We start from the raw sequence: 14,025 nt of genomic DNA, 5'->3' as shown, positions 1-14,025 counted from the left end.
TCCCTGACCTAACCTGATATGTCCCTCACTTTAGTTCTGCTTTGTATCTTTCTACATAATGAAACTATAATCTTTTTTTTTTTTTTTTTTTTTTTTTTTGGTTTTTCGAGACAGGGTTTCTCTGTGTAGCTTTGCGCCTTTCCTGGAGCTCACTTGGTAGCCCAGGCTGGCCTCGAACTCACAGAGATCCGCCTGCCTCTGCCTCCCGAGTGCTGGGATTAAAGGCGTGCGCCACCAACGCCCGGCTATGAAACTATAATCTTAATAGAACAGAATCATTAGTTCAGTGTGTCATCCTAGAAGCTCATAAATCTGCAGTTATCATGGGATCCTGGGACTCTGCAGACAGTTGAATTGAAGTAATGACATCCTTGGGAACTCCTGAACTTGAAGCTCAAGTCTGAAATGAGGACAGTCTCGTGGAGGCATGGCCTGAACTTGTAGAATAATTTAATTAGTAAATGAAATGTTTTTTGGCTATGGCTTACCAGGACAGCCATAAGAAACATTTCAGGGATAGCTGAGGAAATATTGGCAAGATCATACATTATACCAGAAAAGATTTTTAAATTTTCTAAGAGTGATAATGGTATTTTTTTGTTGTGAAATGAAAATTTCAGATGACAAATGCTGAAATACTGACTGAAGTGTTGTGTATCAAACCAACTCTCAAGTGCCCTATCAAATAACATGTGCATATATATGCATACACAAACATATATATATCAAATTATCAAAATGTCAACAATCACTACTATAAATGGTAATTATATGAGTATTGATGATACCATCCCTCAAATTCTGTTTCAAAATATCCATGAGAAGAAGTTGAAAAGGCTTCCAAAGTGTTAAGTGGCACACAGGCCTCCATGGGACATGGGGGTCTGCTCAGTGTCCATCCACAGGGCAGAGGCTCTTGAGGAAGGTCACCTAGCCCAGGATCAGCCACCATTAGAGGCCCACATCAGTCTCATGGCACCCACAGCACCTGACACACTAGCCATGGGGACCAAGATCCTGAATGGGTCCTGGTAGGGCAGGTATTGGGAGACACAAGAAAATGCTGATGGAAGGGCACAAACTGCCAGAGAAAATGTGAGTAAGCACTGAGGATCAAAGTGACAATGGTAACAATGTTACCCGTCTGTCTGAATTTGCTTAAGAAGATCTTAAATGTTCTAACACCACACACACACAAAACAGACAACCAAGTTAGATAATATAGGGTGCTGTTCACCTGATTTTGGCAGCCAAGTTCAATATATTTCCATATCAAGTCAAGACAGTGTAATGTAAATATACATTATTTATTTGTCAAGTATACATCAATAAATCCAAAGACAGAGAAACAAAGAGACAGGGAAATGGCTAGAGGGACCACATCATACAATTCTATCATCAAATGAGACTTTAGGAATCTAAGAATGGACAGAGAGGCTGGAGTGCTTCCACATATGCACAAAGGATCCTGTAGAGTCTCTGGTGTATGGGGAATTCTCATTATATAAAGAGTAAAGGATGAATAAATAAGTATATATGAGGACCAGTATTATCATATGGATAACTGTTGGCTGCCTACCTAAATTTCTATGGACATCTCTTCCACAAGAAGGTCTTTCCAGGTGTCTGTGTAATGCTGGATAAAAATGCAAGCCCATGTCTATGGAAAATGCTTGATTCATAAGTATATTTTCTTCATCTGGCAAACTGACTTCTGTTCACCACTGCAAGGGACGTCATTCCAGCCCCAACCAGAATCTCGATGATTTATTATAACACATTGTTCATTGTCATTGTTGGGGTCACCTGGGTGCCAGAACCTGGAAGGGAGGAAAGAGCATCATGGCATTTCCCACAGTGATGCTGGGAAAGAGAAAACAAGAGTAAGCAAGCCTGAGGATGTGGTGAGAATTTGTGGAAATCAGATTCAGGTGTGTACAAATCAACCGTTCTCCTCCACCCATGTCTGACATGTCCCTGGAAAACAGGGCCACTGCACTCAATATTCTCTTAGCTTGTTTCTTAACTGTTCTCCCAGAACACATCCCAGGGGCTACTTCATTCTACTTCATACCTAGGGCTTGGAACCTGAGGACTGTCATTCCATGTGCTTATTTATTGCTGAAAGCTCTCTCATTGTCATGTTTTATTAAAGTTTTTTTTTTCCATTTTACAACAGTCTTATTTTAGAGACTGGAGAACTACTTAAACTATCTAGATAATCCACTTATTTCTGTCATCTAGGACAAGTAATTTACTGTCCTGGATTCCCACCTGTCTCCTCTGAAGACTGAGGAGGACAGTAGCATCACTACCTGTTTCTCACAACAGAAATCAGGATAGAATGTGGGAACATACTAAGACATTAGAGTTTTTAATAATTACATTAATAAAACACACAACAATATCAGAATGTGGGTTTTTGATTTATGAGAAATAATCAGTTACGGTCTTGACATTAATTTTTATTATAACTATATTAATGAAAACTGGAGAGATGGCTCAGACATTAAGAGTGTTTGCTGCCTTTCCAGAAAGTGGGAGAGTTCTGTTCCCAGCACTCATATTGGCATGGTCACACCACCTGTAACCCCAGCTCCAGGGGATCCAACACCCTCTTATGAGCTCCATAAGTACCCACATACACATGGCACACACTCACAGAGAGACACACAAATAAAAATAAATTAAAACATATTTTTAAATATATAGAGAGACAGGAAGCATAATAAAACCCACCATAGTGTAGCAACTTGGTTGGGTGCCCTGGGTACTTATCATGCTACACTCTTCAAACTCAGTTTCCTCATCTCTCCTGGAGTATCAGTGACATGTGTCTCACAGGACTCCTTGATGAGAAAATGGGGATAAAGTAACTCCATCCCCAGCACTCACACCAGGAGTGAGCTGTTTTAGTTTCATAACCAACAGCTGGAACACCCTAAAGTCTTCTCATGCTACAGGACCCAGGACTCCTCTAGGTAACTCTGGACTCACGTGGCACTTTCATTGTATGGTGTCTGATCAACCCAGCACCACTGTCGGTGGCCCGGATCCAAAAGGCCAATATAGTAAGCAGCTTGAGAATCCAAGATCTTGGTGATGAAATCCTAAGATGAAAGAAAGACACAGCATTCAGCCTGGATGGAGTGCTTCTTTTTATATTATAGAATTTTTATAAGATCTTTTAAAAATTATTTTAACTACACATCATTATAATGTTCAATACAATGTACCTATGGAAATACATAATAATCAAATCCTAGTTCATCTCTCTAGCCCATTAAATAGTTCTCAAATTATAGATTAATACACATTAATTATACATTTTAGTGGTACACTGTGATATTTTGGTTGACTTTTTTCTGGTCACACAGAGATGAGAAGACATAGAAAGGATCAAGGAATAGAAGAGCCACCCCCACCCCCAGGAGTGCCATCTTCTCTGGCTGACCAGGACACAAAGTCATCACTCAGAGGCCTGATTTCCATGACACTGGAAACAATCTCTGTCCGTGATCATAATGAATTCTCATCTCAGACTCACTCCCTTCTTTTCTTCTCCAACACCATTCTTGAAAGTTGTCCATGAGAAATTTAACAGATTTAATCATTTTCCATTCATAACCTCAGATATTTCATTTCTGATGATTGGCTGTGACTCTCCTGATTTGATCCCCTTTCCCTAGTCAGCTCTGCGCCCTCCTCTGTTAGGCAGTGGGTACTACAGGAAGCATTAGAGTGCTGAAATCACACACTGCTCTTTCAAGCAGAAACATTTCATCCTTCCCTCCACCCTCAGGCATTGCATTTCTGTTGCCATGGTTCCTTGTGGGTTGTTCAGCTTCACTGAAGCAGAGACAAAGTGTAGAATGCCAAGGCTGAAGCATCCTTTCCAGCTACCTGATGGAAAGCCTTCTGCCACATCAGCAACACCCATGTCAACAAAACTCCCTCCTAATAAAAAGAGGCAGACAGCAGGCCAGGCCCAGGCCCCACTCTCTCCCAGGATGCACCTGCTCTTCCTGGCTGTGGATCACCATCAGATGAGCACCCATGCTGGAGCACTTCTCCTCACTCTCTCTCCAAGATGCTGGGCTAGTCGCAGTGAAATAGCAGTGGGAACTAAATGGCTTCCAATCCTTTGGGCAACAGCTCCAGACTTTGTCTTTATTGGGAGGAAGGAAATGTAAGTACAAAGTACATAGTTTCAATATTTCATAATACAAAAATACACCCAGGACTCAGAGGGAAGTAACTCATCATACCAAGGAACCAAAAAAAATTCAAACTTAAAACAAAACAAAGCAAGAGGTAATAGATGCCAAGAAGCAAGGTAAACACCCCTCCAAGAATCTGGGAACATCAAGGAAGACGGAGCAGAAATAATGTAAGAGCCAGAGGATAGAAAGGAGTGCTGTCCTCTGGACATGGCATGGTTGTTGCACACTACAAACTCACAGTGGTGGTGAGCCACATGAAACCTAGCCTGTCACCTCCCCTTCCTAGAGTGAAAGATTGCAGAACGAGGAAGTCGTGCTCTTCGGTGATGTAGCCATGGATACATTGCTCTCACTCAAGTAACGAATCCCCAACCGTGCTCATGCAGGAAGTCCTCCTCCCAACTGTGCTCATGCAGGAAGTCCTCCCAACCAGCTCATGCAGGAAGTCCTCCCAACCGTGCTCATGCAGGAAGTCCTCCCTAAATGCAGCGAGTCACAGAAAGCGAGACACAGAAGTAAGAGGAAGGCTGATAAAGGGGAGGGCTAACAAGAGGATCATGGGGGGCTTTGATCAAAGAACATTATATTTGTATGAAAATGTGAAAGAATATTTTATGAAGAAGCAAGATAGCAAAGATGTTAGAATTTTCTGAGCAAGCTTTAAAGCCAACCATGATAAAAGCAGGATAACCCTCAGGGTGCAATAGTGGCATGCATACCTTGTAACCTTGTCACTAACGGCTCTCTAATTAGACATAAGACCCACTCAACAAGAGGAAAAGCACGCCTGGTACTACAGATCCAACCAACTACCCAGGGCTAGTGAAGTCATAAATCTTGGAGACGAACCTACAACTACCATGTTATTAAACCTGCAGGATCCCTAACTACATCCTGACTCTTTGTCCTTACGCCATAGGTAAGTGTAGGCCTCACCTCTCATCAAGGAGACTTCTCTTTGCAACAGAGACCATTACAGAAAAACTACAACCAATCAAAGTACAGAGTTATGGAGCCCAGTCCCAAGGGATACATCTACAAAACAAGAGGCCATGAATTTGAAAGAGCAAAAGGAGCATATGGGAGAGTTTGGATGGAGTAAGGGAAGGGGAAATTATGTAATTATGTTATAATCTCAAAAAATAAAAGACATAATTTTAAATGTTTCAGTGAGAAGATACAGACATCTTAGAAAAATAAAAGCCAGTAAACAAGCAGATGTAATAAAAATCAAAATGGGGCTGGAGAGATGGCTCAGCAGTTAGGAGCACTGGTTGTCTTCCAGAGGCCCCGGGTTCAGTTCCCAGCACCCACATGGCAGCTCATAACTGTCTGTAACTCCATTTCCAGGAGTTCTGACACCTTCATACTGATGCACATAAAATAAAATAAAGTTAAGTAAATTATTTTAAAAAACTACTTGATAAAAAAAAATGGGCTGGAGAGATGGCTCAGAGGTTAAGAGCACTGACTGCTCTTCCAGAGGTCCTGAGTTCAATTCCCAGCACCTACATGGTGGCTCACAATCATCTGTAATGAGATCTAGCACCCTCTTCCATATACATAATAAATAAATAAATCTTTTTTTTTAAAAAGAGAATCAAAATGGAATTTTTTTTACTTGAAAAACTGCAACACCCTCTTCAATTTACAATAGATGGAGCCAATAGCAGAATGGAGGGGACAGACAAATCAGTGAATTGTCAAACAAAATAATAAAAAATACCAACTTAACAAAAATGAAATACACAGAAAAAAATACAGCCTCATATTATGACCCAAATGTGTATATAGAAGATAACACAGGACCGAGATATGTGAAGTGTAAACTGATACATGGGAAAAGAGAAATGAGGCACTCAGAGATAGAGACACCACTAAAAACAGGAGGAGTATAAAAAGGCACTTCCCAACACGATGAAAATAAATTGTAAGTCAGTAAATAAAACACTAAAAACCTAGAACTAATTAAGACACATCTAAATAATATAGGTGCCAAAACATCAAAGTCTATTTTTAAAATGTACTTAACTGGGGCTGGGAATGAGGATCAGTTAGAGTGTTTGCCTAATGAGCAAGAAGTGCCAGGTCCCATCCACAGCACACTATAAAACCAGATGTGGTAGTGAGCACTTACGATCCCAGGATAGGTAGGTGGAGGCAGGAGGATCCAAAGTTTAATGTCATCTTCAGCTACATAATGAGTCTGAGGCCAGCCAGGCTGCATGGGACTCTATCTCAAAATAAAATTGAACTGAACAAAAATGAAAATGCAAAATATCAAAACTTGTAGGGCACTATTCAATAAAAGAATCCAGGCCTGCCCAATGAAATAGCTGAGACAGAGATGGAGACAGATACTATCCCTTGTGGGTCTAGGACGGAGCCTTCCTAAATCCCAGAAGTAAGGAAGCAAACAAATTGTTAAAAGAGATCCGTCAAAAGGGCAGAAGGACCAATGGGAAGTGGCCCCAAAGCACCAAGACAGAAAACACCTAAGTATCAAATTATGATAAAGAATAAATGTTTGCCGGTACATGCAGATACAAATCTCATATGCATGTGAATTTCAAAATCTTGTGTTGCTAGGTCTAATGGTTACTAATCCACATCTTAGTATAATCCTGGAAATACTTAGGTAGGGTGCTTACACTCGGCATTTGACAACTGGATTCAAGGCACATTAAGTTTTACCTTCCACAGATGCGGGGTCTTTCATACAATCCAATTTTGTGTGATTCAGTTGTTTCATAGTATTTTTTTCTTCAAGGAGATCAGAATACATTTGAAACAGAACTGGGGGAAAAGAATAAAAGATATTCATTTTCCTGGTAGCACTACAATTTTAGTCTTTACTCATATCTTCCTACACACACACTTTTTGAATGGTTGGTTGGTTGGTTGCTTGCTTGCTTGCTTGCTTGGTTGCTTGGTTGGTTGCTTGGTTGGTTGGTTGGTTGGTTGGTTGGTTGGTTGGTTGGTTGGTTGGTTGCTTGCTTGCTTGCTTGCTTGCTTGCTTGCTTGCTTGCTTGCTTGCTTGCTTGCTTGCTTTTTTGAGACAGGGTTTCTCTATGTAACAGCCCTAGCTGTCCTGGAATCCACTTTGTAGACCAGACTGGCTTTGAACTCACGGAGATCCACCTGCCTCTGCCTCCCAAGTGCTGGGATTGAAAGTGTGCACCACCACTGCCTGGCATTTGTTTCTTTGAGGCGGTGTCTAGCTGTGTAACTGAGACTCATCTCAATCACAATTCCCACCTCCCCTCCAGAGAGCTGGGCCTGAACCCTCACACCTGGCTCTTAGTGAATGAACCAAACTGGCATGGTAATCCCAATTCATAACTAACTCCCAAACACAGATCGGGGAGCCAGGAAGCTGAGGGTGGATCAGGGAGGAATTACGGAAAAGAATGTGGGTGAATATGATCAGAATACATTGTATGAAACTCTCAATTAATAGAAATATCTTTTAAAAATAAAAAGGAAGGAAATACTTTTTGTCTGATTTGTAAGGAACATGATTTTTTTAAACTGAGCCATCTGTTTAGAATTGGGGCTTTTCTCTTTCTCCATTAGGCCCTATTTGCTCCTTGACCCCCCACATCTGGCTGTTGCTTCTGCCATTTCACTAAAACCATCCTTGAGCCAAGCATGATGGTGCCCACCTATAATCCAAAAACCAGGGAGGTAGAGACAGGAGGATTGCAAATCCCAGGCCAGTCTGGACTATGTACGTAGTTCAAATCCAGTCTGGGCTACAAAGTGGGACTGATTTTTTTTTAATCAATGAAATAGATTATCAATACTATCCAGGGCAGTCATTGTCCAGCTTGCTGTTGGCCTTGACCCCAGCTCTCTCCCGCCTCAGCTCTTAGGACACTGCTCTGTTTTGTCTCACCTTTCCTGCTGTCATTTCTTACTGTCGTTTATAATCCCCTCCAGCCACCCCTTTAGAAATGCAACACTCCCCACTGTCTGTAATTCTCCTTCCTTCTCATACTTCCTTCCTCCCAACGATGGCATGTATCCCAAGGTCTCACCTGCCACCTAAATGGGAAGGACTGGGAAACCTCAGACCTTCCTCCTGACACCCAGACAAGTGTGTGCTCACTAAACATGGCACTTGAAGATAAACTCAACACACTCAAAACCCAAATCAACATCTTCTATCCTAAACCTGCACCTCGCCCTGTATTGTCTACCTGCGTGAACACCTTCATCATGGCTCAGTCCAGTGAGTCCGGGTGTTGGAGTGGCTTCACTTCCGGGTCCCTTAGTCCCCAGTTCATCAAGCCTCTTCCTCCTGGGCACTATCTCCCTTACCATTCTCCAAGGACTGTCCTTGGGTCAGGCTCTGGTCACCGTTTTCTAGCCTGTCTCTTTACTTCTGGTTTTCTCTATTCCATTTTCATGCAGCTCTGACCGCACACTTCTGCATGTCATATCTGACAGTTTCAACACCCTGCCTAAAATTCTTCAATGGCTTCTCCTAGCTGTGACACACTAGAAAAATGCAAACAATTCTCAATATTCCTATATCCATGCTTCATCAGGCCAGCCGATCATTCAAAAGCAGCTCTGGCTACTTCCAAGTTGAGACTTGGAGGGGCATGACTAACTCTCCCTCTCCATCTCTGTGTCTACGTTGTCCCATGAACACAGATGAGCTCTCCTGGTGAATGGGAGAACTGGGGCCGTATTGCCCCTGTAATTCCAGGGGCCAGCCTCTTCCTCGGAAGCCATGCTGCATGTGCCTGGCCACATCTTTGTGGATGGCTGAGTTCAAGAGGGCTGCAGGAGCCTCCTGGCTGATGTCAATATAGCCTGCCAAGCCACAAAAGCATGAAACAAACAAATGGCTGTTTTAATCTGTGAAACTTTAGAGCCATTTGTTAAGAAGCAAAAGAAAAAATGTTTAATAGCCGGTGGTGGTGGTGGTGGTGGCGCACACCTTTAGTCCCAGCACTCAGGAGGCAGAGGCAGACAGATCTTTGAGTTCAAGACCAGCCTTGTCTACAGAGTGAGTTCTAAAACAACCAGGGCTATGCAGAGAAACCATGTCTCGAAAAAACAAGACAAAAAAGGAGAAGAAAAGGAAGGAAGGGAGGGAGGGAGGGAGGGAGGGAGGGAGGGAGGGAGGGAGGGAGGGAGAGAGAGAGAGAGAGAGAGAGAGAGAGAGAGAGAGAGAGAGAGAGAGAGAGAGAGAGAGAGAAAGAAAGAGAAAGAAAGTTAGTTATCCAAATCCTTGGAGACAGGGTCTTACAGCATAGCCCAGACTGACCTTGAACATACTATGTAGTCCAGGTTGGCCTAGAATTTGCAATCCTGCTGCCTCAGTTTCCCAAGTGCTAAGATTATAGGCATGCAGCACTACGCCCAGCCCAAACTTTTTTCTAGTGCTACACAACACTTTTCACATTCTGAGTCCTGTTTATGTCCACCACATATGGCTTCATTTCTTCTTCACTTGGTGTTACGTATTCCAGACCAACTTTCTTAGTCTTCCCTGTCTTTTCCCATGCTCTCATACGTCCAAGACACTGCTGTCCCACACAGGTCTAGATGTCACCTCCTCCAAGCCTACCTCAGCCCCCTGTGCTTACACCCTTCCTGCACAGCGCTTCTTACACAATTTTGTAAATGTTACTTCACTTGGCCACTCTCTAAACTTTTTAAGAACAGAGGCTATTGTTCTTCCTGGACCCTCTAGCACACAGTATATGAACATAACTAATTACTGAGGGGAAAGATAAAATACACAAAAGTATACTAACTTTACACTTTTATTTTTTAGACAAGTTCTCACTATGTAGACCAGGCTGGCCTAGAACTCACAGAGATCTACCTGCCTCTGCCTCCTGAGTGCTGGGATTAAATTAAAGACATGTGCCAACATGCCTGGCCATGCCTTTAAATTTTTTAATAAATTCCGAAAGCCAACCTTATACAGAAATCCTCTATTTCCTAAATTGGCTTCAATCTCACATAGTCAGGAACAGGAACAAAATAATTAGGAGTTACACTGGAGCACTCACTGTCCCTGGAATAGTTCTGCCCATCTCTTCTCATCCCTCTATGATTGCAAAATATGAGTGCCTGTGTGTCCAATGGGGCTGGCTTCCAAATGTTGCTGAGAAAATAAAGATTCATCATCAGTACTGGAGCCTAACACAGATGCCCCAGGATTTCACCCTGTGACTCCAACAAACATGAACTTGCTTCTCTAGTGAGAATGAATGACTTTTACAGAAGAGTTATTCTGAAACAGAGGAAATTCCCAATGTCATCTGTCTCCCCAGAGAAAGCTTCTGTCTCATGTTTCTTGGGAAAAACACTGATAATTATCTGTTTCTAATGGATGTCTCTCTTTGTGCAAGATGGGCATTGCTTAATCATTCCATCAGCATACTTACTGATCAGAGCAACAGAGGTTAAGATTGCCATCAGCAGGAAAAATATCAATGAGGCAAGAAGCAGCGTGGGAAAGCCAGGACTACTTTTGTGAATGGTGGTCTTCTTTGGAGGAGCTAAAGAAACAACCAAACTAATTAAATCAGTAATGAATTATCATTTCCTCTTCCCCATCTTCTTCTTTTCTACCATGAAATATTAATAGTATAGACTCTTGAAACAATACAAAAACTGAGAAACAATGATGTCCATTGGAGAAAACAGAAGCACAATTTTCTACCAGTGACAATAACTCGTTAATACTGATATTTGAGAGACGCATGTGAGTGCAGATATATATCCTTTCATGGAGTTTTAAAGTGTATATACATGTACGCATATTTCCCCATATGACTGACATATCACAATCACTCATTTCTGCTCTGTTATTTTCCTTCACATTGTATCATGAACGTTTTTTCTGTCACCATATTTTCTTCTTTAACATTCTTTATTTTGGCTATGTAGTACTTCATTGTATATTTAAATAATCTCCTAAACTGCTTCCAATGTTACTTTAAAGCATGCAAAAACAGAGAAGTCTGTATAAGCATATTTCACATGTTTAGGATATGGCCTAAGGTTATCTTTTTAGCTACTATCTCTTGGTCAGAAACCACTTTCTATGTTGAAGGGGACAGAGGAGGGGAGAGGTATAAAAGGGAGGGAGGGAGGGAGAACCAGAGAGTAGTGGGGGGCGGGTATCACAGCTGCTTTTGCATTTGCTGGATTTGGAGGTCACTATGTATAAATATATATGTAAACATGGGACATGAAACCCATAAGGAGGAATGTTTCAGGAAGGGAAAGGGATGAACAAGAGCAGGGAAGGAGGTGGGGGAGGGCTAGGGGTACACACAGGGATATGATGGGTTTGTATAAAATGATTCAACCGATTGGTTTGCACAGTAGCTAAAAAAATAGTTTTAAAGTATAAAATTCTCTAAGAAATAGCATAGACTCTTGTAACTCTAGTAGCAGAGCTTACATGCAGCATGCGTGTGGGTCTGCATCCATCCCCAGGATGAGTGGAGAAAGAGACACTCAAACCGTCCTTCAAAATAAAACTGTCCCCCAAATACAGACTAATTTCTTAAAATTATAATATGCTGTCAAGTAAATAGAAAATTAAGAACTTCAGTATTACATCACATGAATTTATTTTCATGGAAAAAAATATAGTTTTACATACGTCGAAAACATGAAGTAGAATTCAGGCTTTCTCTAAATGGTGAGAGTAAAGACGGTGTGGTATTGTGAACTTTCTCCTTTCCCATGGAACAAGGCAACAGCCCCTTCAGGCCTCCCCACAGACAGTTCAACCAGCTGAGACTCCGGTCTCCCATACACAGCACTCAGTCAGCCAGCAGCCAAGATCCCCCAGACTTGCTCATCAACACTCCTTTCTCCACCTGGCTTAGACCACCAGAAAATGAGGTTGCATTGTTCTGGAGGTGGGGGAGGTTTACCTGAAGATGAGTCTGAGATAGTGCCTGAGGAAACAGGTTGAGTTTTGAAGTTCACGTCTGTGTAAATGTTTGGCGAAGCCATATTGAGATGAGATCTGCTTTCTTCAGAAAACCTGCGTCATTCTTAATTTTTTTTCTTATAAACAAGAAATAAGAATGGTGATAATTATCCCACCATCAACTAGAAGGTGCAGAGGCAATAAGTGGGCAAAGAGCCTCTGAGAGTACAGCGTGAGAATTTAAAACCACGGGGTGGAACTCTCCGGGCCACAATCAGAGAGGCCCGATCCCCACAGTCAGAATAAAGACTCCCAAGCTTGAAAGCTGTTCATGTGGATATGCAAATACTGTGAACAGCCGACTGAAAGCGGGGAAGGGAAGAAACAGGAAGGAAAGGAAAAGAGGAACCAGGCAATAGAGACGTGTGCCCTGAAACCCGAGGTCCATGCACTCTGCAGCAGAGTTCCTACGCGTCCACGAGCAAACACGATTTCTGGAGAAGCAGCCAGCATGAGCTAACACTGCTAACCCTGCAGCCACAGCATCCTCTTGAGCTGGACAGCCGAGTTCTGGGCATCACATGCTAAGACGCTCCTTGACCTCGGCTCCTTTCCAGCTCTGTAGAATGTGCACGACTGTAAGATCGGAGCAGGTTTTCTAAGTCTCCTTGGCTCCCACCGTCTGGAATGTGATCTTCTTCGTGGGAGTGATGCGCTCCCGAAACCACGCCAACGCCCTGGGTTGGGCTCTGGACTTCCTTTTCTGCTGTGTCAAGTTCCTTGCTTTGCTTTTCTAGTTAAGGGGGAGTTCCCGTGTCAGCCACCTCTTCCAAGCCGTTCTTTTCCTTTCTCCAGATTACTGGAGAAATTCCCGCAGACTGTGCCTGGATATCATCTTACTATCCTCACTCACGCTGAGTGCTGCTTTTGAGTTACCCCCCAGCCAGCCGTGCTCCACACACCCAGGGTCTCAGGTTGGTTCTCTTCTTCACGGGAACATTAACCCTTGAGTGTCTTCCCTGCTGAGGCCACACAGTTCTTTTCAGCCTACGAACAGGAGGATGTGCTTCGTCAGGCTTGACTGTGAAGCACGGGTGCCCCCACCACACACCCCTCACACTGTGGCAAAGTTGCAATAAGCAAGAGAAACCACAGAAACATCTCAGAAGTAGACCCTGGAGGTGTGGCAGAAGAAAAAGGCCAAATGCTAGCAACTCGATAAGCATTCTTAAAATACCTGAAACTCAGAAAGCAAGCACTATATATAGATATAGCTAGAGAAAGGGATAGACATATATATCTATACATATATTTGGTTTTTTGAGACAGTGTTTCTCTGTGTAACAGCCCTGGCTGTCCTGGATCTCGCTCTATAGACCAGGCTGGCCTCAAACTCACAGAGATCTGCCTGTCTCTGCCTCCCGAGTGCTGGCATTAAAGGCATGCACCACCACCTCCCGGCAACATTAAATATCTTAAACTGAGTGCTATGAAATATTTAAAAAGGCATCCAAACAACTAGCTCACAATAAACCAATGAACCATCCACCAAACCAAGGGAGGGCCAAGCCCAAGAAGGAACTCATCAGCATCCACCCAAGTAGGCAGTGATGGATGGCTGGGCACAAGGGGCCCATGCAGGCACCTGGTGCCAATCTGGGGAATTTCTCCAGTGAAAATAAACCATCTCGGGATTCCACATTGAACTACCAAAAACTGTCAAACCCAAATGACAGCTCTCACCACAAAGGAAATAAGTGACAGATTCTGGAGCCAAATATGAGTGGCAGTGATCTGGGAACATGGAGTCACACTATTCCCAATATCATGTTCTAATGTGCTGACAATTTCATAAAGTCTTTATAGTTGTGTCACAGAGGAGAG

General features: G+C 42.8%; 1 protein-coding gene across 1 annotated transcript; it reads right to left on the bottom strand.

Annotated features, from left to right (window-relative positions):
- Window positions 1-1,288: 1,288 nt before the first annotated feature.
- LOC102926454 (C-type lectin domain family 4 member A) lies at window positions 1,289-12,806 on the bottom strand. The gene is made up of 6 exons (XM_042274072.2): window positions 12,143-12,806; window positions 10,637-10,750; window positions 6,918-7,019; window positions 4,017-4,168; window positions 2,998-3,110; window positions 1,289-1,820 (listed from the first exon to the last, which is right to left on the bottom strand). The coding sequence occupies exons 1-6, from the start codon at window positions 12,222-12,224 to the stop codon at window positions 1,679-1,681; spliced, it is 705 nt and encodes a 234-aa protein (XP_042130006.2). The 5' UTR covers window positions 12,225-12,806; the 3' UTR covers window positions 1,289-1,678.
- Between the last annotated feature and the right edge of the window lie 1,219 nt (window positions 12,807-14,025).

The sequence above is a fragment of the Peromyscus maniculatus genome, chromosome 3, assembly GCF_049852395.1.
Source record: "Peromyscus maniculatus bairdii isolate BWxNUB_F1_BW_parent chromosome 3, HU_Pman_BW_mat_3.1, whole genome shotgun sequence".
Taxonomy (NCBI): domain Eukaryota; kingdom Metazoa; phylum Chordata; class Mammalia; order Rodentia; family Cricetidae; genus Peromyscus; species Peromyscus maniculatus.
The sequence above is the reverse complement of the archived record's forward strand: the minus strand, read 5'-3'. Positions and strand labels throughout refer to the sequence as shown.